Source organism: Panthera leo, chromosome A1 (genome assembly GCF_018350215.1).
Source record: "Panthera leo isolate Ple1 chromosome A1, P.leo_Ple1_pat1.1, whole genome shotgun sequence".
Classification (NCBI taxonomy): Eukaryota; Metazoa; Chordata; class Mammalia; order Carnivora; family Felidae; genus Panthera; species Panthera leo.
In genome coordinates this window covers 143,720,222-143,745,066 of record NC_056679.1, presented here as the reverse complement: position 1 = coordinate 143,745,066, position 24,845 = coordinate 143,720,222, and the positions used below count along the sequence as shown (strand labels likewise).

The 24,845-nt window shown below is 45.7% G+C and overlaps 1 protein-coding gene and 1 long non-coding RNA gene across 4 annotated transcripts in view; one reads left to right on the top strand and one right to left on the bottom strand.

Moving 5' to 3' along the window:
• Positions 1 to 7,925: 7,925 nt before the first annotated feature.
• The window catches only part of THBS4 (thrombospondin 4), a 45,197-nt gene continuing 28,277 nt past the window's right edge, over positions 7,926 to 24,845 (bottom strand). The window contains exons 10-22 of the mRNA XM_042942122.1: positions 23,118 to 23,270; positions 20,097 to 20,201; positions 19,430 to 19,537; positions 19,017 to 19,176; positions 17,550 to 17,668; positions 16,615 to 16,667; positions 13,915 to 14,108; positions 12,824 to 13,002; positions 12,143 to 12,191; positions 11,849 to 12,045; positions 11,075 to 11,247; positions 8,681 to 8,820; positions 7,926 to 8,148 (exon numbers count right to left, since the gene is read on the bottom strand). Coding sequence (XP_042798056.1) covers positions 8,087 to 8,148; positions 8,681 to 8,820; positions 11,075 to 11,247; positions 11,849 to 12,045; positions 12,143 to 12,191; positions 12,824 to 13,002; positions 13,915 to 14,108; positions 16,615 to 16,667; positions 17,550 to 17,668; positions 19,017 to 19,176; positions 19,430 to 19,537; positions 20,097 to 20,201; positions 23,118 to 23,270 — 1,692 coding nt within the window. The 3' untranslated portion in view covers positions 7,926 to 8,086. The remainder of the gene's footprint in view (positions 8,149 to 8,680; positions 8,821 to 11,074; positions 11,248 to 11,848; positions 12,046 to 12,142; positions 12,192 to 12,823; positions 13,003 to 13,914; positions 14,109 to 16,614; positions 16,668 to 17,549; positions 17,669 to 19,016; positions 19,177 to 19,429; positions 19,538 to 20,096; positions 20,202 to 23,117; positions 23,271 to 24,845) is intronic.
• Positions 9,782 to 24,043, top strand: LOC122222106. 3 transcript variants are annotated; one of them, XR_006203604.1, is made up of 5 exons: positions 9,782 to 9,887; positions 10,384 to 10,464; positions 10,550 to 11,602; positions 20,170 to 20,350; positions 23,344 to 24,043. It is a non-coding gene; the product is annotated as an uncharacterized LOC122222106 (long non-coding RNA). The 3 variants fall into 3 exon arrangements; XR_006203602.1 differs by lacking the exons at positions 20,170 to 20,350; positions 23,344 to 24,043 and having other exon boundaries at positions 11,527 to 12,438; XR_006203603.1 differs by lacking the exons at positions 20,170 to 20,350; positions 23,344 to 24,043 and having other exon boundaries at positions 11,524 to 12,438.

Below are 24,845 nucleotides of genomic sequence, written 5' to 3'. Positions count from 1 at the left end.
CTTTTGATTAATGTTTAGTCTCATTTGCAAACTTAAATTTTAAATTGCATTTATAAGTTGAATATATTAATTCATAGCATCTAAAATACTATATTAATGTATAATACACTATGAACTTAATATGTTTATTTTTAAATGTTTATTTATTTACTTAGAGAGAGATAGACTCCCAAGCAGGCTTTATGCTGTCACTACAGAGCTCGATGTGAGACTTGATCCCACGAACAATGAAATCATGACCTGAGCTGAAATCGAGTCAGATGCTTAACTGACTGAGCCATCTAGATTCCCCCAAACTTAGTATGTTTAAATTTCATTTATAAAATTAATTTTCGTATCATTTGTCTGGCAAAAACTACCTAGGTACTCAAGTAACTCTTGTAAATATAACAAACTTATAAATATTGTGGATTTAATTTATCTTAATCACCTCACTCTTATTTATATAGTCAGCCAAATTCTTCCATACCTTTTAACTTAAAATCAGAAGTCTAAAGTCAAATACACAACTATATGTACAGACGTATATATAATATGTAATACATATTATATATATATATTATATATAAATAAAAATGTTTATATTTTTATTTTGAGAGAGTGCAAGCAGGGGGGAGGGGCAGAGAGAGAAGGAGAGAGATCCTAAGCAGGCTCTGCACTGCTGGTATGGAGCCCCACACAGTGCTCTGTTCCAGGAACCCACAAGACCATGACCTGAGCCTAGATCAAGAGTTGGATACTTAACCGACTGAGCCCCCCAGGTGCCCCAACCCTGAAAGATTTTTTAAAAATAATGGATGTAGGGGCACCTGGGGGGCTTGGTCGGTTAAGCATCCGACTTCGGCTCAGGTCATGATCTCATGGTCCGTGAGTTCGAGCCCCGCGTCGGGCTCTGTGCTGACAGCTCAGAGCCTGGAGCCTGTTTCAGATTCTGTGTCTCCCTCTCTCTCTGCCCCTCCCCTGTTCATGCTCTGTCTCTTTCTGTCTCAAAAATAAATAAACGTTAAAAAAAAAATAATGGATGCTGTGGTCAAATCCACAGATATTCTAATTTAATTGGTTGGGGGCAGGGCATAGATTTATTTTTTAAGTTTCTCCAGCTGATTTTTTTTTTTTTTTTTTAAGAGAGAGAGAGGGCACAAGTGAGCAAGGGGCAGAGAGAGAGAGGGAGAGAATATCCCATGAGGGGCAGAGAGAGAGAGAGAAGCCGGGTTCACCGGGGTTTGAGCTCACCTGAAACAAGGCTTGAACTCATGAAACTGTGAGATCATGACCTGAGCCAAAGTCAAACGCTTAACTGACTGAGCCACCCAGGCACCCCTCCCCAACTGATTTTTATCTGCAATTTTAATGAGAACCACCTTTCTGAGACTGGGAATATGCTTTACCTTTACCATTTTATATTATTTTATTTTATTTTATTTTATTTTATTTTATTTTATTTTATTTTATTTTATTTTATTTTATTTTATTTTATTTATGTTGCATTGTGTTGCATTGTGGTCCATTCAATTCCATCTCATTGCATTGTATCCCATCCCATCCCATTCCTTTATTTTAGAGAGTGAGAGCCAGGGAGAGGGACAGAGAGAATCTTAATCAGGCTCCACACTCAGCATGGAGCCCAATGTGGGGCTCAATCTCATGGCCCAGGGATCTTAACCTGAGCCAAAATCAAGAGGTGGGCACTCAATGGACTGAATCACCCAGTTCCCCAAAATGCTCTTTTTCTAAAATGAGCAGGTGTTTGTTGTCAAGAGAATTAACTGGGCAAAGTAAGAAATCAGCAATCCTTTATCATCCCCTGAAATTTATTTTGAAATCTCAAAAGAAAGCCAAAGGTTTGGGAGCGACTACATTAGAGGGTAGTAAATTATTAGGACTCTGGAGTTCTTAGCCCTTTAGGGAATAGGAGTCTGATATCTTTGCATCCCAGGTCTAGTAGAGTGCAGAGAACATAGGAAGCTCAATTTTGCTTTCAAATGAACAAATAAGTTAGGAAAAAAGACTTGAATTTCAGAAAATGAGTTTCTAAGCATGGAAACTCTAGTTGTAAGTGGGAACTTAAAAACATGCCTAAATGAGGAAGCTTCAAATGTGTGTTTTTTTTAAAGTCTCTTTATTTTAATAGATAGCACATGTGCACATGCTCAAGTGCAAAAGTGGGGGAGTGGCTCAGAGAGAGAGAATCCTAAGCAGGCTTAGTGCTTTCAGTGTGGGACCCTACAAGTGGAGCTCGACATGGGGCTTGAACCTACAAACTGGGAGATCATGACCTGAGCTGAAACCAAGAGTTGGATGCTTAACCGACTGAGCCACTAAGATACCCCAGAATGATATATTTTTAATTGAATCACAAGTTCAATTTATTAGGTTCTCTAATATGCCAAATTATTTAAAATATTTCAAGTAATTTATTTGTATTTTATTTTTTAAAGTTTATTTAACTAATCTCTACACTCGTGGGGCTTAAACTCACCTTGAGATCAAGAGTCACATGCTCTTCTAACTGAGCCAGCCAGGCACCCTTCAAGTACTTTAAATACCACATATTCAAAAATAATTCCTAAACACTACACAAAAATATTAGGACAGTAGGTTTAGTATCTCTATACTTAATTCTAAGTGTTTTTAGGAATTAAAAATCCTTACCCATTAAGGAAACTACACTGTCTCAAGAAATTTAGGGTAAACTTCTCAGTGGACTGTGTGCCCTCAAACAAGGGAACCTCATATCCCACTTTTGTAGGTTCATATAAATGATTTAGTTCTCAAGTTTTTTTCAGACCAGATTCTTTTCTGTCCCTTGAATATACTCTGAGTTATCTTCCTAGTCTGGGTCATTAAAAAAATGCTTTACAGATACTTCAATAATGGGTGACTAGATGTTGCATCTTTCTCATTTTCTTTGACTCTATAGCCCAGAATTAAAATTAAGCTAAGGATAACCTCCCATGATAATTCTGAGATATGGGAATAATAACCTGGAAGGAGAGAAGCAAGAGCTTCCTTTTTTGGGGGTGCTCTACTTCCCTCTCAGCCCCTCCTCCCATGCCCCTGGGGCTTCTCTTCATGGCCCAGGGCCCTCCTCCTGCCCCCCAAACTCTTCCCTCATCTTGTGGGTGTCTACCCTGGAATGGTCTTTCCCCACAGTGACATTCTCATTTTTCCATCACTCCTCCCATTTCCTCAGAACCCTTGATCTCAGTGAACAGTCAGGAGGAAGACAGATAATAGTATGAAATCATGAGTGAGTGAGGGCTGCTCACACTCTTAGAGGTATTAATAAGATTATTCTTCTTTTATATTTATTTCTATAAGGCAATTATTCTATGTTTTAAAAAATTTTTTATTTATTTTAGTTACATATTTTTTTTAAGTTTATTTATTTATTTATTTATTTAGAGAGAGATGGGGTGCCTGGGTGGCTCAGTCGGGTTTCCGACTTCGGCTCAGGTCACGGTGTCTCAGTTGGTGGGTTCAAGCCCCGCGGCAGGCTCTGTGCTGACAGCTCGGAGTCTGGAGCCTGCTTCGGATTCTGTGTCTTCTCCTCTCTCTGCCCTTCCCATGCTCATGCTCTGTTGTGCTCTCTCAATAATAAATAAACATTTAAAAAAAAAAAAGAAAGAATGTGACTGGGGAGGAGCAGAGAGAAGGAGAGAGAGAGAATCCCAAGCAGACTCTGAACTGTCAGTATGGAGCCTGATGTGGGGCTTAAACCCACAAACTGTGAGATCATGACCTGAGCCGAAATCAAGAGTTGGATGCTCATTTGAGCCACCGAGGTGCCCCTATGTTTGTTTATTTTTGAGAGAAAGGGAGAGCAAGGAGGGGAAAGGGCCGTTAATAAGATTCAAATGAAGACCTTGCTAACATGGATGGAACTCTCATAGAAATTTGAGTTTCTGCACTAGAGTTGAATATAAATATTAAAAACTCCCAGGTTGGGGGAGAGGGCACCACACCAGCTAGGCCATTGCTATAGTTTGTCGCAGGCATCTTGCTAGCCTTTTTCAAGTGTTTCCTGATTCTCACAACTTTCTCCACTTCTCCACATTTAAAATATTGAATATATTTGACATGTAATGTGCAAATTTAATGCATACAACTTATTAGTTTGATACATCTATATATTGTAATATAATTGCCATTGTAGCAATATTTAACCCCTCTATCATGTTATATAATTATTCTTTCTTTTTAGCAGTTGGGATAATTAAGTTTTAGTCTCATAGTAAGTTTGATTGTAGTACAATATTGTACAATATCATCTACATTCATTATACTGTATAGACTTTAGATCTCTATGACTTATTTACTACTTATTGCAAGCTTGTGCCCTTAAACACCATCAATCTTTTTTATTTATTTTTTAAACGTTTGTTTATTTTTGAGAGAGACAGAGCATGAGCTGGAGAGGGGAAGAGAGAGAGGGAGACACAGAATCTGAAGCAGGCTCCAGTCTCTGAACTGTCAACACAGAGCCTGATGCGGGGCTCGAACTCATGGACCACAAGATCATGACGTGAGCTGAAGTCGAATGCTCAACCAACTGAGCCAGTCAGGTGCCCCAATCTTTTTTTTTTTTTTTAAGTTTATTTATTTTTGAGAGAGAGGAAAGAGTACGTGCATAGGGAGGGGCAGAAAGAGAGGGAGACCGAGAATCCCAAGCAGGCTCTTTGCCAATGTGGGGCTGGAACTCATGAACCATGAGATCATTACCTGAGCAAAAGCCAAGAGTCAGATGTTTAAATGTGCCACCCAGTGGCACTTACTGTTCCACATGTAAGTGATATCATACAGTACTTCTCGTTCTCTGACTTACCTTGCTTAGAATATTGTGCCCAAGGACCATGATGTTGTCACAAATGGCTGGATATCCTTCTTTCTCATGACTGAATAATTTTCCACCATGTATATTTACCACATATTCTTTATCCTTTACTTCACTGATGGACATTCACGTTTCCATATCTTGGCTATTGTGAATAATGCTGTGATAAATGGGAGTGCAGATATGTGGTTGAACTCCTGTTTTCCTTTCCTTGGGTATATGGTAGCTCTTTTTAATTTTTTTGAGGAGCCTCCATATTGTTTTTCATAGTGGTTGGACCAATTTACATTCATATGAATAGTGTAAAAGGGTTCCCTTTTCACCACATTCTCACCGGCACTTGTCTCGTCTTGATGATAGCCATTCTAACAGGTGTGAGTTGATAACTCATTATGGTATTGATTTGCATTTTTCTGATGGTTGGTCACGTGGCATATTTTTACATATGCCTATTGGCCGATTTGATGTCCTCTTTGGAAAAATGTCTGTTTAGTTCTGTCCATTTAAAATCAGGGTTTGTTGTTATTGAGTTGTATGAATTCTTTACATGTATTGAATATTAACCCCTTATCTGATGTACATTTAGTTTCTTTTGCTGTGCAGACGTTTTTGAGGTTGATGTAGTTCCATTTGCTGACTTCTGCTTTTGCTGAATGCTTTTGGCATCATATTCAAATCACTGCCAAGACCAGTGTCCAGAAGTTTCTTCTCTACATTTTTTCCTGTTGCTTCTCCATTTAAAGAAGAAGTTTTCTGAAAGTTTCAAGCTTTCTACAGCATTTCCCAAGATACTGAGGAGGGACAACCAGAAATAAGACAGGATAGTATACCCCACCCAGTTGTGTGCTGGTAAATGTTTGACCATCAGCTCTCTGGAGCCTTGCTTTGTAGTGTTTGCCAATTTCTGTGGTGTAAATATTCTCATGATGGCTAATATCAAACCATCAACAGCTTGACTGGATATCCTGTCTTCAAAACATAATAGTTGGCTCTCCTGAGCTGGTAAGCACTGGCTTCAGCACATCACTGGGTCTGTTGCTCTCTGTATATAATGACCTTTGTCTTCCCAATGGTCTAATAAGCTCCCTAAGGGATACAATTATATTCTTGATCTCTTATAGGCCAATGGTACTAGCATGGTTATAGACACAAAAGTATCAAAGAAACTTTCCTAAGGGTATATTGCTTTCCTAGAGCAGCTGTATTGCTAACAGCAGGGAGACTTGGGGGTGGGGAGGGGACAGAAAGGCTGCCTCCTCTTTCCACCAGCATCAGGGAGGCAGTAAAGGAGAGAATATGGGAGCCAGAGATGGTTTTGATAAGGAAATCAGGCTCACTGAAAGTCCGATCAAAATACTGTAAGAATTCAGCTCAGCTTCACAACCAGATCTGATTAACACACTCTCTTTAACTTACAGAGTAGTTTATTTCCTGTCCAGGATCTGGTATATACTTCGGTGATGAGAATGAGATCTCTGAAGAAACAGATTTGTGGTTTTCATCACAGACTGCCTAGTAAAGTGCCAAAGACTCAGCAGAAGGGCATGAAAATAGCTATAAAGGTATAACCTAACTGTATTGTTGACAGTGTGTGGAAGACCAAATGGGCCAGAGAGCTCCAAGAGGCCCTAAGGGCTCAGTAAATAATAACCTTTCAGTGAGATTAAAAAAAAAAAAAAAAAAAAGGAAAAGGACTAAGATTGAAAGAGGATGATCTCTAATGAAATGAACTTGTTCTTAGTTTTTTTTTGGAACTGGGAAAGAATTATAGGTGTGAAACCACAAACTGAAAAAAGCCCATGACAGCAGTATGGTCCAGAAATCCTTGAACAGTATCTCCTGTAACATAGTCCCCCTGGGAGACTAGACAGTGTCAGCGGAGGGAAAAATTGGTAGACAGGCCTGAATTCTGTCCACTCACTGAAGACCTTGATGTGGGAGATCTAGTGTCCTGAATTAGGAGGCAACAGACACCTCTAGGCTTTACATGTGTAGCGGGCTGTCTTGAAATCCTGCATATCTCCTATTGTTTACGCATATGCGTCGTACTTTAGGACTATTGAAATCATGATAAAACTGTGGTGATAGTGTTTATCCTCTATCTATGACTTAAGATACCTCCAGGAGTATTGGAATAGGAGGATATATTACTACCCAGCAATATTCTTTAAAACAGAATTCTTAGGGAGTTTATAAAAATGGGCCTGGATCTTTGCCTTATAAATGGAATGGTATGTATAAATTAGGCACTGAAATTAGGTTACTGATATAATCATAGAGCATATGTTGTGAGGGTTTTTTTTTTTAATTTATTACAGAGCAAGAGAGCACGCATTAGTGGGGGAGGAGCAGAGGGAGAGGGAGAGAGAAAATCCCATGCAGGCTCTACCCTGTCAGTGCAGAGCCCAACATGGGCCTCAATCTCACAAACCTGTGAGATCATGACCTGAGCTGAAACTAAGGGCTGGGTGCTTAACCGAGCCACCCAGGCGCCCCTGTGAAGAGCTTTTTGAGTTGTGGAAGGGCTTATATGATGCATCTACACTTTTGTCCTTGTTACTTAAGAGGCATTCAGCCAGCAAGCCAGCAAACATTTACTGGATATCTACTATATTTCAGGTAACTATGTTGGGTACTGGGAATACTGATTTTAGTTAAGACATGGTCTTTGATGTCAGTAAGCTTACATTCCACTGGGGGGAGCCAAATATATAAATAAGCACAATGACTGCTGAATGTGCGGGTGTGGAAAGGTGTGTGTGGAGTGGGGGAGGGTGTCAGAAGGAATTAGACAGATTGGCTCCAGGACTGGTCAGGAAAAATCTTCTTGGGGAAGGTTCCCCTGAGCATGTGTTTTTGAGGCTGCTGAGGTGAGCAATGGCACTGTTAGGCTTTTATGTGAAGATAACCTGAGGGACCAGTGATCAGACCTTCGGCCTGAGTCTCCTGATTCACGCACTTGCTCAATCTCACTGATTCACCCAGTCTAAGCAAAAATTCACCCTACAAGTTCAAGATGTATACCTCAGAGAAGCACATACACACCATCAAAGCCTGAGCCACATGTAAGCAATGTCTGAGTAGCCCAGGCTTTAGAAATTATCTCTTCTTTATTGCCACATCCATATAAAAAGTTTGATATTATTTGGATTGGTAAAAGGCAGGCACAGTGTATATAAAAAAAAGGTGTAGTAAGTTAAAAAATATATGGCTTTAGTGCTTGGAAAAACAATTATGGATTGCTTCTTTGGTTTAATTATCCAGGCGATCGAAATTCTGGGTTTGAAACTCTTGGAAGTCCTCTGGGATGGTGTCTGCAAACCAGAACAGGCACAGCAGGGTTAGTAAAGTTCCTTCCACCTGGAATCCGGGACCATCTCGTGCTGCGCAAGCATCCTGTAGGGGTCACTGTCAGCCTAAGCAACAGGCCCCTGAAGCCTCCACAGCCATTTTCTACTTCAGGCTGCTTTGCAAATTGTTGGCTTAAAGCCCGGGAGTGCTCATTCATAGGCCTAGAGGAAATTAGCAGGCAGAATGGATTTTGAGTGTGATTATGTCTGAGCCATGAGAAAATAAAGGCTGCCGTAAATTAAATCTGACTGAATTTCTCACTGAACCCCAAATCCTAAGCCAAGCAGTTAAATTCTGTGGGTCTCAATGTCCTCATCTACCAAGTAGGAAAAATGAGATCTACCATTTACTTTGGTTACACAGAGACTGTTACATTTTAACGAATATGCCGCATGAGCTTGGAGCTCCTGAGAAGAAAATGTGCTGTAAAAATAAGGCGGCGTTTTCTGATTAATGATAGTAATAATATTGTATAGTAACAAGAATGCACATTACCATTGCAGCGATATTTGAGGTTGGACCAAATGATGTTTTCTTGGGAGAAGCAGAACACGCCAAGCCGGCCTCCACGCATGGTGGTGTCTATGGTGACCCCGGAGTCAGCTACCAACTCAGAGCCTTCATAAAAGCGCACTCTGCGGACAACACAGCCCAAGCCGGTCTTCATGAACCTCAAACCCAAGTCAAGGTGAAGCACCCACTGTGGGACCCAGGGGCCCCACTTAAAAAAATTTTTTTTTTTTTTAAATTTTTGAGAGAGAGAGCATGAGCTGGGAAGGGTCAGAGAGAGAGGGAGACACAGAATCCAAAGCAAGCTCCGGGCTCCGAGCTGTCAGCACAGAGCCTGACAGGGAGCTCAAACCCAGGGACCACAAAATCGTGACCTGAGCCAACCAGCTAACTGACTGAGCCACCCAGGTGCTCCTGAGGGGCCTCACTTCTTAAATACCCACATCTTTGCTGTTTCATACTCCATTTTTCACAGCCCTGGGTTGTGCTCCAGCTGTGACCCCTTCCCTCTTGGACTGGAAGTTCCATGAGGTCAAGGACTGTATGTTCCTGTCCTCCCATATTCTTTCTCTCCAAAAGCCTAACACAATGCTGGGCACAGAGTCATATTCGATGGGTACTTGCTGATGAGTTAAAGAGAAACCACAGTGTGAACCATGGCCAAGAGGCTTTGTGACCTCATTGTCCTGTGAGTTACCTTGTCCAGACAACATACTGAAAAATCACTGCTTTTCCTGAGGTCTGACTGGTAGCACCTGGTTCAATCTCAGAATAGTGATCCTCCACGGGAGCAACAGCCCTCCCCTAAACAAGGGCTTTAGAAATTTGTGGCTCTTTGTCTGGCATTTTAATTTTTTTTTTTTTTTTTTCAACGTTTTTTATTTATTTTTGGGACAGAGAGAGACAGAGCATGAACGGGGGAGGGGCAGAGAGAGAGGGAGACACAGAATCGGAAACAAGCTCCAGGCTCCGAGCCATCAGCCCAGAGCCTGACGCGGGGCTCGAACTCACAGACCGCGAGATCGTGACCTGGCTGAAGTCGGACGCTTAACCGACTGCGCCACCCAGGCGCCCCTGTCTGGCATTTTATGACAGAAGCCAGGGAAGCTGAATGGCTTACAAAGCCCTGGAGAGAACAGTCACAACTTGTCCTGCATCCTATACTCCTTTGGAGTGTTCCTTCGTCACTTGGGTAGGTGAAAACCCTGCTTATAATTATCAGGGCGGGCCTAGACCCTAACTTCCGTTTACTTGAGAACATCAAGTATTTTTTGCACTGTTTTAATATATACTGAACTTGGGGGGGGTAAATTGAGAAACAACTACTTTGTTTTGCTTAAAAAGAGTTGTTCACCTTGTTAGAAGTTAACTCACCAGCAGAAAAACCTGCATTAGAATGTCACTGCTTCTATTTCATTTTGTGTTGTGGTGTAGTGGTGTTTAAGCATTTACATGATTTTGTCATAAATTATTATTTTTCTCTTACAGTGTTAGGGAATTAGTTTTGCAAATTATGTGCAGGCAGATTGTATATTCTATGACTGCATTTTGGGACAGAAAAGAAGGCATTAGGCTTCATAAGGCTCAGAACATGAATGTCTTACTGTGCGACAAACAGTACATTTGACTAAATGCTCAAAGAAGAACAAAACGTGAATTAGCCACCATGATTTTCTTTTTTCCACCAGGCTGGTTTCCTGGTCAGGAGACTGCAACTGGTCTACATAAGCTGTCGTTGGTGTTGATCTGCACGTTTGAGGAATGAGCAAGTAAGTACATGGTCTAAATTTCAAAGATGTAGCCTAAGCCATCCTCATTTCTGAGAAGAGTTTTTAGTGCTTGTTTTTTAAATAGTCCTATAGGGAAATGAGGCAGATGGTGTTGGCTCACGTGAAGATCCGTTCCTGCCGCATGTGGTACAGGCCCGAGAGTGGGGAGACCAAGGTAAAAGGAGATACAGGCACTGTCTTCAGGGAGTTGATAGTCCAGAGGGGAAGAGACCAAAAAAGGGACCCACCGCAGTGCAGCATGAATATTCGTGAACAAGCCACCATACAGGGCAGGTGTGGATAGGAGGCTTACCCAGGCCTTGCCTCACAGTGGTCAGCATGGCAGAAAGGGGGTCACCACTCAAGCACCTCCTTCCCCAACGCTGACACCTCCCGTGCAGAAAGTCCCTCTACCCCCAGTTGGGCCGTAATGTCCAGCTGGTTAGTTTGAGCTTGGGTGTCTTTCTCCTACTACTTTTCTGGGAGCCATGGCCTGAGTCTTGGAAGCATGCCCTTGGAGGGCCATCCAGGGTCAGGGCGGTGAAGGCTCTGTGACGTACAATGAGGATGTGCTTTGCTTCAAGTGCAAGGTGAGATGTCTTCCACGTACCTTATGTAGCCCACCTGGGGCCTGTGCTGCAGGAACCAGCGGTAGGACACCTTGTCCTTCCAGCCCACGTTCCTCGAGTCCTTCCACAGCAGCCGGACCTGGTCACTCGTGTCCCCGGTGTGCCACAGGGAGTTGCGGAGATGCTCCCCTGGGCCTGTCTTAGACTTAACAGCCTGGAAAGGACACGAGCACGGTAGAACCAAATACACAGACCACCCTTCCTGCTTCCTGGGTCCCTGGGGTGGTGACTTCATGGTTACAATCTGGCTGTCTTGGATTTGGACAAAAGCGTAAACACTTAAATGCCCTTTCTCCTGAGGTGACCTTCAACCCTTTAATAACCACCTCTGGCTGATACCCCACTAACCCATTCCACTTTTTTTCCTGCTGTAAATCCATTGCTCCCCACATGTGTTTCTGAGAGCTCTAAAGTGTGCCTTTTCTCCAAGCAGGAGTGAGGGAGGCAGCGGCTCAGCCCTCCTGTACACAGCTGGCCCCATCAAGGGAACAGATTAGCCAGTTAAACTGGTATGTTGTGCCTGGTGACATACCCCCAAATCTCTCCCAACTCTTGAGCCCTACTCAGACTGACATTTTCACCATCAGTCACCCAGAGGTTAGGACACAGCTTGTACCCAAGAATGAAGGCCAAGCCCTGGGTGTACTGTAGCACAAACACCTCGATTTCACAGATGAACTAAATGCTACATGGGACAACAGAGGATTTAAAAAGAGGGCTCCGAAGAGAGATGAGTATCTTAGAGCTGTTGGTACCTTAAGCTGGATGCCAGGTTCCGCCACAGCGCGGAATGGCGTGGCTTGCCAATATGTCTGCTCTGTCTGCTTCCACATGACTACGTAGAAGCTGGAGCTGTCTTGGTAACCAAAGATGAAGCCAGCGTAGTCATCGTCTGTCTGGGTGTTTACGTGGAAGGTCCCTTCAAAGTCAACTCCGTTGAATGCCGTGTACCCTGCAGGGATCAGAAGAAGATCAGAGAGGCAGACCAGCCACATGAGGAGCTGCAACGAGTGGATTCTATACACGTGCTCCTGATGCCCTGGACATACCCACTGCCAGGCCAGGATCGCTGTTCATAGTCTGCACAATCTCCATGCCCTGCAGAGAGAGTTGAAGGCCATCTTAGAGGGTGGAGAAAGCTCAAGGAAGCCCAGAGCCTCTGGCACCATTGGTGAGTGGTCAGCAAGGTCTGACCTCCACACAAAGATTTAATTACCTGAGGAACTGTTCTACCTCGTTATGTCCTCAAAGAAAGCACATACTTGTGAGGGGGGAAAGAGAAGCTGAATAGAGATTATTTTGCTAAAACTGTAATTAAGGGTTTATTGAATCAGCTTAATTGAGAGAATATAGACTTCTAATGAATGTGACTTCCTGGGTGACACTAAAAAACCCAAGCCTCTCTGTGCCTGCTCTTTGTAGCTACACAATAAGGAAGACATGCAGGAGGCAGTCCCCTGGAGAGATCAGTAGCATGGCTCTGGGGTCAGATTGCCTGGGTCCCAGTTCCAGCATTCTTAGCCATCACCTGCATTGCTACCCGGAGCAATCATTTCGGATTGATGGGACTTGATGTGTAAAACAGGGCTAATGAAAGTGCTCTGTCATAGGGTGATTATGAGGAGTAAGTGCAGTCCGAAACAGTGCCCCCTGTCACTGTTACCCACTTCTCCCAGGACGACCTGTGCTGAGAGGCAGAGCTGAGCTGCTGTTGACCACGTGACGCTTACCTGGTTCAGGACCACCCAATTGGGATCAATCTGGGCATCCCCTTCAGGGTCCAGGACTACTGTCTGGTAGGCCCTGAAGTCGGTCAATGTGACCTCCGCATTCTCTGGGCAGACATCGATCCGATCGATGACCTGGTCCTGGTCAAAGTCAGTCTCACAGATGTCTCCCACGCCATCTCCTGGGTGGGGCGGGGGAGGAGGAGAGGAGCTGGCTACCGCCCACTCTGTGCTTGACGGAGACAGGGCTGGGCAAGGAGCTGGAGGGAGCCCACACCCCACCTCCAGGGCTATGACACCCCACCTCCAGGGCTATGACTCTCCACCCATGTGGGCAGAGGAGCCCAGCAGCAGCCATGTCTGAGATGGCCCCGAGCCCCATCCTGGAGTCATCATGGTTGGTTGCTGAACCCCACTGTAGGTGACCAAAAGAATTTTCTGGGGGTAGAGTGGTGTGGTAGGCAACTCTATAAAACTGATCTTGTCAGAAACCTTGGGTCAGGATGCTGGGGTTCACCAAGTGGTGAATCTTAAGGCTGATCTTACATAAGCAAACATCTATAGTACTTTCTCTAGAACATATGAAAAACAGGGAAATTATCATCACCAGACAGTCTCTAAGACCAGCTGGTGATCCTTAGGCTCTCTGGCTCCTCTGGCTCATGGTTTGTTTTGTTCAGCTGACCTGGTATTAAGATATTTGAACTGAACTGCTGAGCTGTGGATGGGCGTACCCTCCCCCACTCGCCAAAGTCCTCACTACTCTGTGTCATTTCTGGCTTTGTGCACACTCTTCCTTACTGGCCTCACCTCTGTAGCCATCTGAGCTTGGGACTCCTGTGAGACGAGCAGCTCCCCAAGCCCTTTGAGGGGAATCGTGTGGCTGCTTCCCTGGCCCACGTGACCTCATCCCAGGGCTACTCAGGCTGCAGGGCAGTGCTTCTCTGACGGAGCTCGCCAGTGGTGTCTACCAGCTGTCTGCTGACCACCCAAACTGTGGCTCCTCAGAGAGGCCCTAGGAGAAGCGTGCCACCGTGTGCCTGACAGAACGGAGCCTGGGGGCCCCCGTGCAACCCGAGGCTGAGCCCGCCTACTGTTGCTATCCTCCTGGGCTGGGTTGGGGACCAGCCGGCAGTTGTCTGGTCCCGGGGGCACCACGTCTGGGATGCCATCGTTGTCATCATCATCATCACACTCGTCACCGATGCCATCCTTATCAGTGTCCAGCTGGGCGCTGTTAATGACGGTGGGGCAGTTGTCTGTGCTGTCCTGGTGTCCATCTCCATCACTGTGGGAGGAGGAAGAGGTGGTTTGTGGCACAGGTGACCGGAGAGCAGGGAGGAAGTGAGAGTTGGGTGTGGGGGCTTGGTCTCTGTTGACCCACATGTCCTTAGACAGGGCTGCCCTGTGGGCCTCCGAGACCATTTTCTCCACTTCCTCATCTTGTTGAAACAAGCACATCATATCCTACTCAAGATAAAGGTTGATTTTTGGTTTTGTGACCAGATGTTCCTATCAGTCCCTGGGGACTGTGATCACCTCCCCACACCCCGCCACCTCCAGCTGAGACTGTGCAAAGGGAACAAAGTGAGGGGCAGTGAAGCCAGGCTGCTCAGTGAATCCTGGCTCAGCCACTTACTAGCATGCAGCCCCAGGCGTGATACTTGACCCCTCTGTGGCTCAGTGTCTACATCTGTAAAATGGGAGTAACAGAGCCTACCTCATTGCGTTGTTATGAAGATTAAATGCTTCTGTGATTAGAATTTTGCATATTGCAATTTAATCTATGACAGAGTACTTGTATGTGCTGGCTCCTAGGAAGCCCTCCAGTGTTTTCCATTCCTCTTCACAATCCCTGGCCAGCAGACCCAAGAAGGATCATATGTGCATGCCTCAGGAAGAATGGCAGAGAGGAGGGGGCGGCCCCTGCCTGAGAAGCAAGCATGGAGGCTGGGCTCAGTCCTGCTCTAAAGCACTTCTCAGAACCCTCATTCTCCACCTGACATTTCTTTTTTCCAGGCCTTAGAGCCACTCGAGGAGGAGACTGCCCTGTCCCCAGAGTTTTTTTCCCCGTGTTGATGGAGGCCCTCTTTGGCTACTCTGTATCAGAGCAGATGTCCCTTTCACCTCATTCTACCCATGGCCTATCCCAGACAGGGGAGGGAAGCCAGACACCAGCCCATGCCCTCCAGGCCACATGTCCCAGATGGGTCCCAGAGAAAACGAGGCCAATCTGGGCAAGTAGAAGATGACATGGCTCAAACAGCGGAATTCCTGTGCCTGTAGCAGGGCTGACTTTTAAATCCTAAGATCGAGCCGTTTCCATCAGCAGCCATTCTATACGGCCTTGCACATTTTTATGCAAAAACAAGCAGTTCCTGTCCTCCTCCCGAAGGTTCAAGTTTATGGGAATTAGAATGTAGCAGAATGAGTCATTTATTTTAGGCAAATATCTACAGGGTGACAGGATAGGATATTTTAGAGATTCCGTAGATGGCAGTCGGTGCAAGACCACCTGCACCAAGGAACATTCTTGATGTCCATCCCTTAGGGAAGGTTCCACTTAGAAATGGAGACCTCCTAGGGCAGACTCTGTGGCCCTCTCCTCGTGTGGTGGTAACAATAACACAGCCACTGTTTGGTGCAGGTCACCTGTGGACCAGCACTCTGCCAGCAGCGTTACCTACTTTAGCTTTTATTCTTACAGAACCTGCAAGGTGCATTTAATTCTCTCTACTTTGCAGATGAAGAAACTGAGACTGCATTGAGAAGTAGGATTAAGTGCACTTGGCTGACACATACTTTGCAGCAAGGACACTGAGCACAAGGACAGAAATGGGACTTTATGGCAGCTGTCCTTGCACAAGGTTGGGCTCAAGAACCACTGGGGATAGGGCCACCTCCCAGGGGTTGAGAAGGGAGGCCCTGCTTTGCCTTTCAGGGTCCTTTCCCTCTCTCATCCCTGTCCTGCCGCCCCGACAAGCATCCCTGATGGAGATGAAAGGGGACAGAGCCTGGGACCACAGGCGCCTCCAGGGCAGAGATACACTTGTCTGTGTTCTTGCTAATGTTGCTACAGCATCTGATCCAGCCCTGTGTCTTAATATAGGACTACATGGTGTGGGGCTAGACGGGTTGACAAAACTCATTTGCACAGGACAATACCACCAATAAAGGGACACAACACGAAAAAATTCCAAGGACAATGAAATAACAGTGATCTCTCAGCAAACTGACAGTTTCCTATTTTGGGATGATGGTGAAGCTTCCCTGAGCTGAAAGACTATAATAATAAAAGAGCTCATACCTACTGAGTGCTAGCTATGTAAGGGAAGCTGTGATGTGCACTCTTCGTAAATTAACTCCATCTTCACAACAGACCTGGCTACGTGCCATTGTCGTCCCCATTTTTCAGATGAGAAAACTGAGGCACAGAGATTTGATGACCTGGTTAAGGTTAGGTAGTTTGTAAGTGAAGGGGTTGGGATTTATCTAGCTGTGTATCATCCAGAGCCCGGGTCTGAAGCATGATGCTCTACTGCCTCTCCTGTGCTAGAATCTCACTTGCTGGAGTGCCTCGTGGCCCCTCCTGACACCGTCACCTGGCTATAGAGAACTTTCAAGGAAGTGCGGTGACCCTGGCCAGAGGCAGGGCTATTTTCCCACCAGTAGCTCAATCTCTCTCAATGTATTCAGAGAGATCCCAAAGCAAGGTGGCAGCAGAAAGCTCCGAAAGCTAAAATTCCCTCTAAATTTTTCATCGGGCCTTCATGCAGCTGAGAAATGTGCCCTACCTGTCCTGATTGGTGTCACAGGAGTCCCCAACCAGGTCGTTATCCACATCAGACTGCAAAGAGAACAGAGCATGTAATTATTTATCCCTGGGCCTTCATGCACAGAACGTTCCAGAGAAGGCAGATCTGGCCCCTCACCACTGCATCTCAGGAAGTCTCTCTGGAATTGGGTTGGTGCAGAACTGCAAAAGGACAGCACCATATTGGTGTAGGCACAATGCTGAATTGTCAAAAAAGCCTTCCAAAATATCAAGCCACATGGCTGGGCTGCCTACACACCAGATGAGCTGATTGGAAAGGGCGCCGGGGCAGGATGGTGGCAGGTGGAGACGTGGAACTCTGGCACGGGTCTGAGGAGAGCCAGCCAAAGGCATGGGGACAAGGCAAACTGATTTGGCTTTGCTTCTGCATGTTGGAATTAAGCCAGAATGGGAGTGAGTCACAGAGGGCAACAATGACGCCCCTCTCTCAGGGCTTTAAAAATACATGACACATCATACCCAATTATCCAGACAGGAAGCGAGAAGGGAAACAACACGGCGCTAACTGAACTTCATCTGAAATGTCCAGACATAGGCTGTATAGGGGCTTGGGGACTAAAAGGGCACAGGCTCCCAAAGGTTAGTTTCCATGCTACATTTTCCTTCCAGCAAAAAGACTTGTTTTGGGCATCATTAAATTCCTACTACTAAGGCACTCTACATAGGCACTCTACAGCCCATGAGATTAGCCCAGAGGGCCTTAGGTCTCATGAAGCGTTCTTCCTACCACCTCCAGACCTAAGGTGTGCAATTCTACCATGTCTGCTCTGGTAGGTAAGTGCAACAGCAAGGAGCTGAGCCAGTGTGCTCTGCTGTTTTTCTAGGCACCCGTCTTAAAGAATCTTCACATAGGGGAGCTCAGCCTAGAGTATGAGGCCCTCAAACGCTCCTCACCTGGTTAGGGTTACTGACATCAGGACAACTGTCACAGGCATCCCCCACGCCATCACCATCCCTGTCCCGTTGGTCACGATTGGGAACTTTTGGGCAGTTGTCCAGAATGTTTTTTATTCCTACAAGAAAGGAATGGTTCCCTGAGTCAGGTGAACACACAGATCTAGAAGACAGGCTTCAGGGTGCTAAGAGATCAAGCCTCTACCCAGGCCTGGGGTGAGTGACTTCTGTTGAGCTGTGCTCCAAGAGCCACTACCTTTCTCAGCACTTATCTGGATGTACCCTCAAAGGATGGATTCTGGGAGACTTAAAAATGAACAGCGATCTGAGGCATTTCTCCATGCAGTTAGAAGTTGTGCAAGATGTCAAGGACTATCATGTAACCAGATGAAAAGGTCATGAGGGCTAGGTGGGCCAGCCCTGGAGAGGGAGGACCTTGTGGCGATGTGAATAAAGACTGGGACCCAAGGGCTGGGCCCACCGTGCCCCCCCTCTTCCCAACTGTTGTCTATGTCCTGTCATGCAAGCAGCCTGTAATCAGTCATGGTGGGAGTGGTATTTATAGCATAGAAACTGGCAAATGCTACATCTTGGAGCTTTTTTTGGTTTGTTGAACTGGTTTACCAGCATACCACTGGATCTGATCATCAGTAGGGCTTGCAGAGGATGAGGTCATGTTTTAGGGAGGTGTGGATATTCTGGAGCGGTGTGTGTGTGTGTGTGTGTGTGTGTGTGTGTGTGTGGTGGGTGAGTAGGTGGAGGGCCGGGAGTGTATTTCTAAAGATTTTCCTTCAAGGCCCTTGTGATGTGAAATATTTTTCAAAAACTATCACATCCAGCCTATACTTTGATGATAGTCATCTATATGCTATGGAAGCTACACAGAAACAAATGTTCTGCCTCCCATCCTGAGAGGCTCCAGAGCTCAAACTGTGCTCTGGGGGTTGCCATTCACACAGCCCACACTAGAAGGCCTCTTGAGTGGAGCCTAGAGCTGGCCCACTCCTGCCTCCACACTCTTCCCAGAATAGGCAGGGGAAGGGCCCGTCTTCCGGGAGATGCCTGATTCTCCGCAGGAGGAGCCAGACCCAGAATCTGTAGTTTGTGACCCTGCTCAAGGCCCTCTCATGCAATTCTCTGCTCCCAGGAATCTCACAGGTGGGAAGTGGGGGTGGGGGAGATCTACTCTTTCTAGGAAGACACATGGCCTGCAAATACGCTGCTCGAAGTAATCCCCACAAAGTTTCTGGCAAAGATGTAGAATTCCAGAAACACCCAGGGTTATTAAATAGAGGAGTGGGCTATGGAGTCTCCTTCCATAGAAAGAGGCGGGCCAGACACAAGCTGCAGGAAACCACTCCATGTGGGAGGCCCTCTGAGTTAGCAATGCTATTTCTGCTCCTAACAGAGAACAAGGGCAAAAGGACACATGAGTCCCACATAAAAGACAAAGCAAGACAAGCCCACCATCTCCATCCATGTCATCATCACAGGCGTCTCCTTTTCCATCTCCATCAGTGTCTTTCTGGTCATTATTCAGGACATTCCGGCAGTTGTCACAGGCGTCCCCAAAGATATCTTTGTCACTGTTCCTTTGGTCCACATTGTGAGTCAGGACACAGTTATCCTAACGGATCAGAAGACCATTTAATCAGACTTTACTGAATCCCTCCAAGGTCTCCGGTCCTGCAGTGGATGCCAGCCAGCCCCACCCCATTGTCATGTGCTGTCAGAACTCAGGAGAGAGAGCCACGATGCCAGGGGATCACAGGCACGGCAACTACCATGGGGAATGACTAATACAAATAGGGGACTTCGCAGGCTTTCTTCTGCATCCCTGGTATGTGGCAATTCATGCGCCCGGCTGGCAGAGCAAGTACCTGCTCATTCAGGATCCCGTCTCCGTCAGCGTCGTCGTCACAAGCATCTCCTATGCCATCTCTGTCTGCATCTTCTTGGCCAGAATTTGGCACATACTTGCAATTATCCTAAGGAGAAGAAACAAGAGCTCAGAGAAACATCTGCATCTGACTTTTTTTTCAGCTTTATTGATGTATACCTGGCAAAATTCTAATATATTTGAAGTGTACACTGTGATTATTTAATATACCTTTATGTTGTGAAAGGATTCCCACCATTGAGTTAACACATCCAACATCTCACTGGCTCTTTGTGTGTGGGTGAGAACATTTAAGTTCTATCCTTTTAGCCAACTGCAGTTAGACAATACAGGGTTAACAACTATAGTCACCATGTTATACATTAGATCCTCAGGTTTATTCTTCTTATCCCTTCGTATCCCGTCTGTACCCTTTTATCAACCTCTCCGTATTTCCCCACCCCCATCTACATCTGTCTTAGGTCAGAAATGATTTCTAACCTCAAGACTGACTGTAGCCGCCTGACTTTCCTGTTGATGGCTGTTTGGCTACGTTTGATATGCAGCTACTTTCAAAATGCAGTTTTAAATGGAACCCTCCCCCATATAAGCTCTGGCTCTGGACAGCCCACAGCGAATGTGGTGTTTTTCTTGTGTGCCCTCCTTACCTTCTTGCAGTTCCTGGCAGAGCACGGCAGTTCTTCATCGGGGTAACTGTCAATGTCCACATCCTTTCCGCAGATATAGCCATCGCCAGCCCAACCAATGCCACACTGTGAAGGGAAAGCGCAGGAGAAGTTCGGGAAACCAAGCCTGGGAGGAGGCAGGTGGCAGACAAGGGCCTCAGCTCTGACCCTGTGAATCCCTGCTAATCATATGTGCTTCCCCAGAGGGAGGGCCCAGAGCTACACCGCCTTGTTGGGTAGGATTTTAAAACTATTATTTTTTGAATAGTCTTATGAATCAAAAGGTACAAAGGGAGATAGAACCAAGACTCCTCCCCATTCCTATTTTTTTGGCTCAGGCCATCCATTATTATGTATACTTCCACAGATACAACATGCACAGACAAGCAAATACACGCATTCTTTTTCTTTTGACTTTTAACACAAATGACAGCACCTATATCCATTGTTCTGTACTTTATTTGGAGCTCTTTCCATATCACTCCAAGTAGATCATGTCACTCTTTTTAGTGGTCACAGATATATCATACCCAAAGTGGTAGGCATGTGCCTTAATGAATTCAACCAGTCCTCTACTGATGGGTGTCTGGTTTTTAAAACATTTTTCTATTGCAAACAAGGCTACAACAAGTTACTCTAGTACATAGGTCATTCTGCACATGTACTGGTGTACTTAGTGTGGAATTCCTGGTTCAAAGGGTATTTGTAATTTAGAGTTACTGTTAACCTGTTCTCCACATGATTATTCAATTTCCTCTCCCAGCAGAAACGAATGCATGTGGCTTTTGTGCCACTTCCCTTATCATTCTTGAACCGCAGTCATATCTCTGATTTTAACAGTCTTCTAAATCAATTTCCATCAAAAGAGTAACCTTCCAAGGTGCTTTACCTTTATTCATGCCCTTTAGCAGAAGAAGATTCCCACAGGTCCAGGGCTGGGCCTGTGTGTTCTCTCCACCCCTGGAAAAGTCTACCCAAGTACCCTGTTGTCACCAGCCCTCACTTCATTGCCAGCACAAGAGGCATCAATAGTTATTCTGTATCAGACCCTACACCCATTGTCTCCAATCCTTACAATGACACTGCAAGGTCATTGTTACCCCATTGTAGGTGAGACAACTAGGCTATCGAGCAAGGATCGCTGGCAAACCGAAGACAAAAGAAGTTATTCAGTAAGTAGTGCCCTAGGCATGAGGTAGGACCTGGGGGCCCAGCCCAGGAACAGGACAGGCACCTGCAGAGGGGGAAGGCAGAACAGAGGAACGAACAGTGAGGAAGAGGACCTGGAAAAGGACAGGGAACCAGAAAGTCAGGGAGAGGACAGAGAGCCTGAGGAACAGAAGCAGGGTTTAGGGAAAAAGAACTTGACATGAATAAACATTAAATTTCCTGGCCTTGCTAATCAAAAGAAGGTGATTGAAGACCAGTGACTTCCTAAGCGGCAGCCTGCCTGTTCTCAATCATCCATGCTTTCCTTCTGCAACCGGGAATTTAGAAGGCAGGAGGCCAAAGACACCCCTCCCGTAAGTGCCCCTATTTCCGTGCAGTTGCTTCAGCGGGCCTTCAGAAGGCCTGGAAAGCTTGGCCATGGGGTATGGTCCTTGACTCATTTTAATGAAAGAAAAAATTTCCTCTAGGAACAAATACATTTTTAATGAGCCATTTTCTGGCAGATTAAATTATTTTAGTAGTCACACCAAGTGTATTAATCCTTTACCATCTGTTGTCGTGCCTTATTACAAATTCAAAAACATATTAAGAGCTCCATCACCCACCATCCCAGGGAAGTCATTAATTTGTTCACAGAAAATTAGGATTTAAACACAGATTTACACTCGCCTCTCAATGGTAATAAACATGCCCAGGCAACAGGAATTAGGCAAGTTGTGGGGTTTTTCCCTCTGACCCAGCCTGCTCCTTTGTCAGGACCTTGTTACAGACTATCTGTGCTGCCAGAGAGAATGCATGTTATTACATTTCTTCAACTTCATTCTAATTCTTCTCATTTCCAATATTTGAAAAGCGATATGCTCCCAGTAGAAAATTTTGTGAGCATAATGATAAAGAAGCCTAAGTTCAAGGTATAGACAAGAGAGAAAGCGTCTCCCAGAATCCATCCTGCAGCTCAGGAGTGACCGTCGTGAACCTGGGAGTCCCACAGTCTGAAGGGCCACCTGCCATGGGCCTGACTTACTGGGAAGCAGCTGAAGTGGCTGACTTCTCAGTGTCTAGAAGCCCTGAGGACTCTGGAGCCTGGGATTTAGGAGTGGGTGTCAGAAAGGGCCCTCTTCTTCACCAAGGGCCCAGCATGCACCCACCTGGCCCGAGACCCACGTCAATTCTCTTGCCAGCCAGCTCCTCCCCAGATGGGCTCCAGGGTTGGGTAATACATAGGGAGAAGAGTGGCCATCCGCTGAGCTATTCCTGAATCTGGGTGCAGGTGGAGACAGAAAAGTGCCCTCTGTCCCCTCGCGTTCACTGGCAGGAGACAGGAGGGTTCTCTGAGAGTTGCAACAGCCTACCGCTTCCCTCCAACCTGCTTCCTGGAGCATCAGGCCAGGTTCTAAGGACAGCTAGAAAGGATGGCAGTATGCTAATACATTCCCCGAATAAATAGGGCGGTGGATGGGAGGGAGGGAGGGAAGGCGGCCCCTTCGCTTCTTGCCGCCCACTTCTTGGCCCTCCACAGAGGGTATCTACCACTCTGTGGGTAGATATCTACTCTGTGCTAGAGTGGAGGGAGGGCTCTACCACTGATGTGCCTGAGGGAATGGTGTTGACCCATGACTGACAGGGAGAGAAAAGGCAGCTGATGTTCGATGGACTTCACATTGCTCTCCGCGAACTCAGCTGACCCTGTTACTATAAAATTCTGTGTGTGTCTCAATTGAAATGTTTTCACTTCTGAGTACTTTTTACCTGGAAGCAAGGAGAAACTGGGGAGGGCTTGGTGTTTGAAATGGAAGAGGAAAAAAATCATTGAGCAGGTGACAGACAACTTACCACACATGTCACATCCCCTTGCCTCTCTTCAATGCACTGTGCATTCACACTGCAAGGATTCAGCTCAGGATTTCTGCAGCTCCTTTCGGTTTTGCATCCCCTTGTCTGATCACCAGTGTACCCCGGTTTGCAAGGCCCGCAGCGGTAAGATCCCTGCAAAGATCAGATGATGAGCTGGGGCTCAGAACTGTGAGCGAGGCGACTGCAGTTGTGTTTATTTTTGTAGGTACTCAGTGATGCCAAGATTTAGGGACACCCATGCCTGCCTCTCCGCCCATGTGTACATCTTGGAAGACTGTGTGAATGTTGAGGAAGACACCGCCAGCCTGGAAGCTGCAGCGAGCCACACGGACGTGAGGGAAGAGCAGGGAGGGCAGAAGAAGGCTAGAGTGAACCACCGTCACCAGGACTTGCCAGCTCTGCCGTGGAAGACAAAAGGGGAAGGGGCTGATGGCGCCAGTGAGGCCCTGGGAGGCAGAGAGCATTTATTCTCAGGACAAAGGAGACGGTTTGATTGAAAAGCATGTTAGGAAAAAACAAGGTTTTTTTTTTTAACTGTTCCTTTGGCTTTTTAAAAATGGAATGACAAAGAACAGTTGTACAGAGAAATGTCAATGGCTTTGCACGGAGAATTCTTGATGAGGTAGGCTCCGTGGAGAAGCCTGGCAAATGAGCTGTCAGCCCTGCTACAGCAGCCCTTCTACCGGCCGTGACTTTTTTTTAACAGCTTTACTGAGATGAAATTACATTTCATGAAAGACACCCATGTCACCTGTAGGGTTCAATGATTTCGGTCATTAACAACCTCTTACTGCCAACTCCAAAGGATGCTCTTCAGTGGTCTTCCTCGATCTACTGGCCTTACCGGATTGCTCCATTTGGTCGGTTCTCTCCTTTTCTTGGCTCTTGTTCTTTTTCCTTGGCCCATTTTTGAGGTTCTCCAGAGTTCTACTTTCTAGATGGTTCCAGCATCTAGTTTTCTTCCCCCAGGGTGACTTTAGTTATTACCTTTATGTCAGTGTCTCCCAAATCTCTATCTGCAGACTCACTGATAAGGGCCTGGTGAAAAGCTAAGAAGCAACAATCCCTATATATCCCTAGGTAGCCAAGTATGTGGATAGGAACACAGGCTGAAGCTGGAAGTCTTAGGAGAGGTGTGGTCTTGGCCCAGTTACTTTTCTGGAGTTGTTTCTTCAACTGTCAAACGGGAATAATAGTGCCTAGTGACATGGTTGTTGTGAGGACTAAAATAAGGGGCTTGATATTTATAAGATGTTTTTAAATTAAAAAAAAATGTTTATTTTTCAGAGAGAGAGAGAGAGAGTGCAACAGAGCACAAGTGGAGGAGGGAGAGAGAGAGAGACACCCACAGAAATCCGAAACAGGCTCCGGGCTCTGAGCTGTCAGCACAGAGCCTGATGGCAGGGCTTGAACTCACAAGCTGTGAGGTCATGACCTGAGCCGAAGTCGGACCCTTAACCAACTGAGCCACCCAGGCGCCCCTATAAAATGTTTTTACATACAAGCAAACTAGAGTAATTTTCCTAGGGACAAAGTTTGAAGCAGTCACAAATGGAATCAGCAGGTCTCTTGATGGATACTGGGCCACACCTCTATCTCGGAATCAGTTGACAAGAACTTTCAGAAATAAAACCATATCTAAATATATACACTTTAGACCTCTTAAGAGCTAAGCATTTTAATACGAATGACTTTTGGAGAGATTTA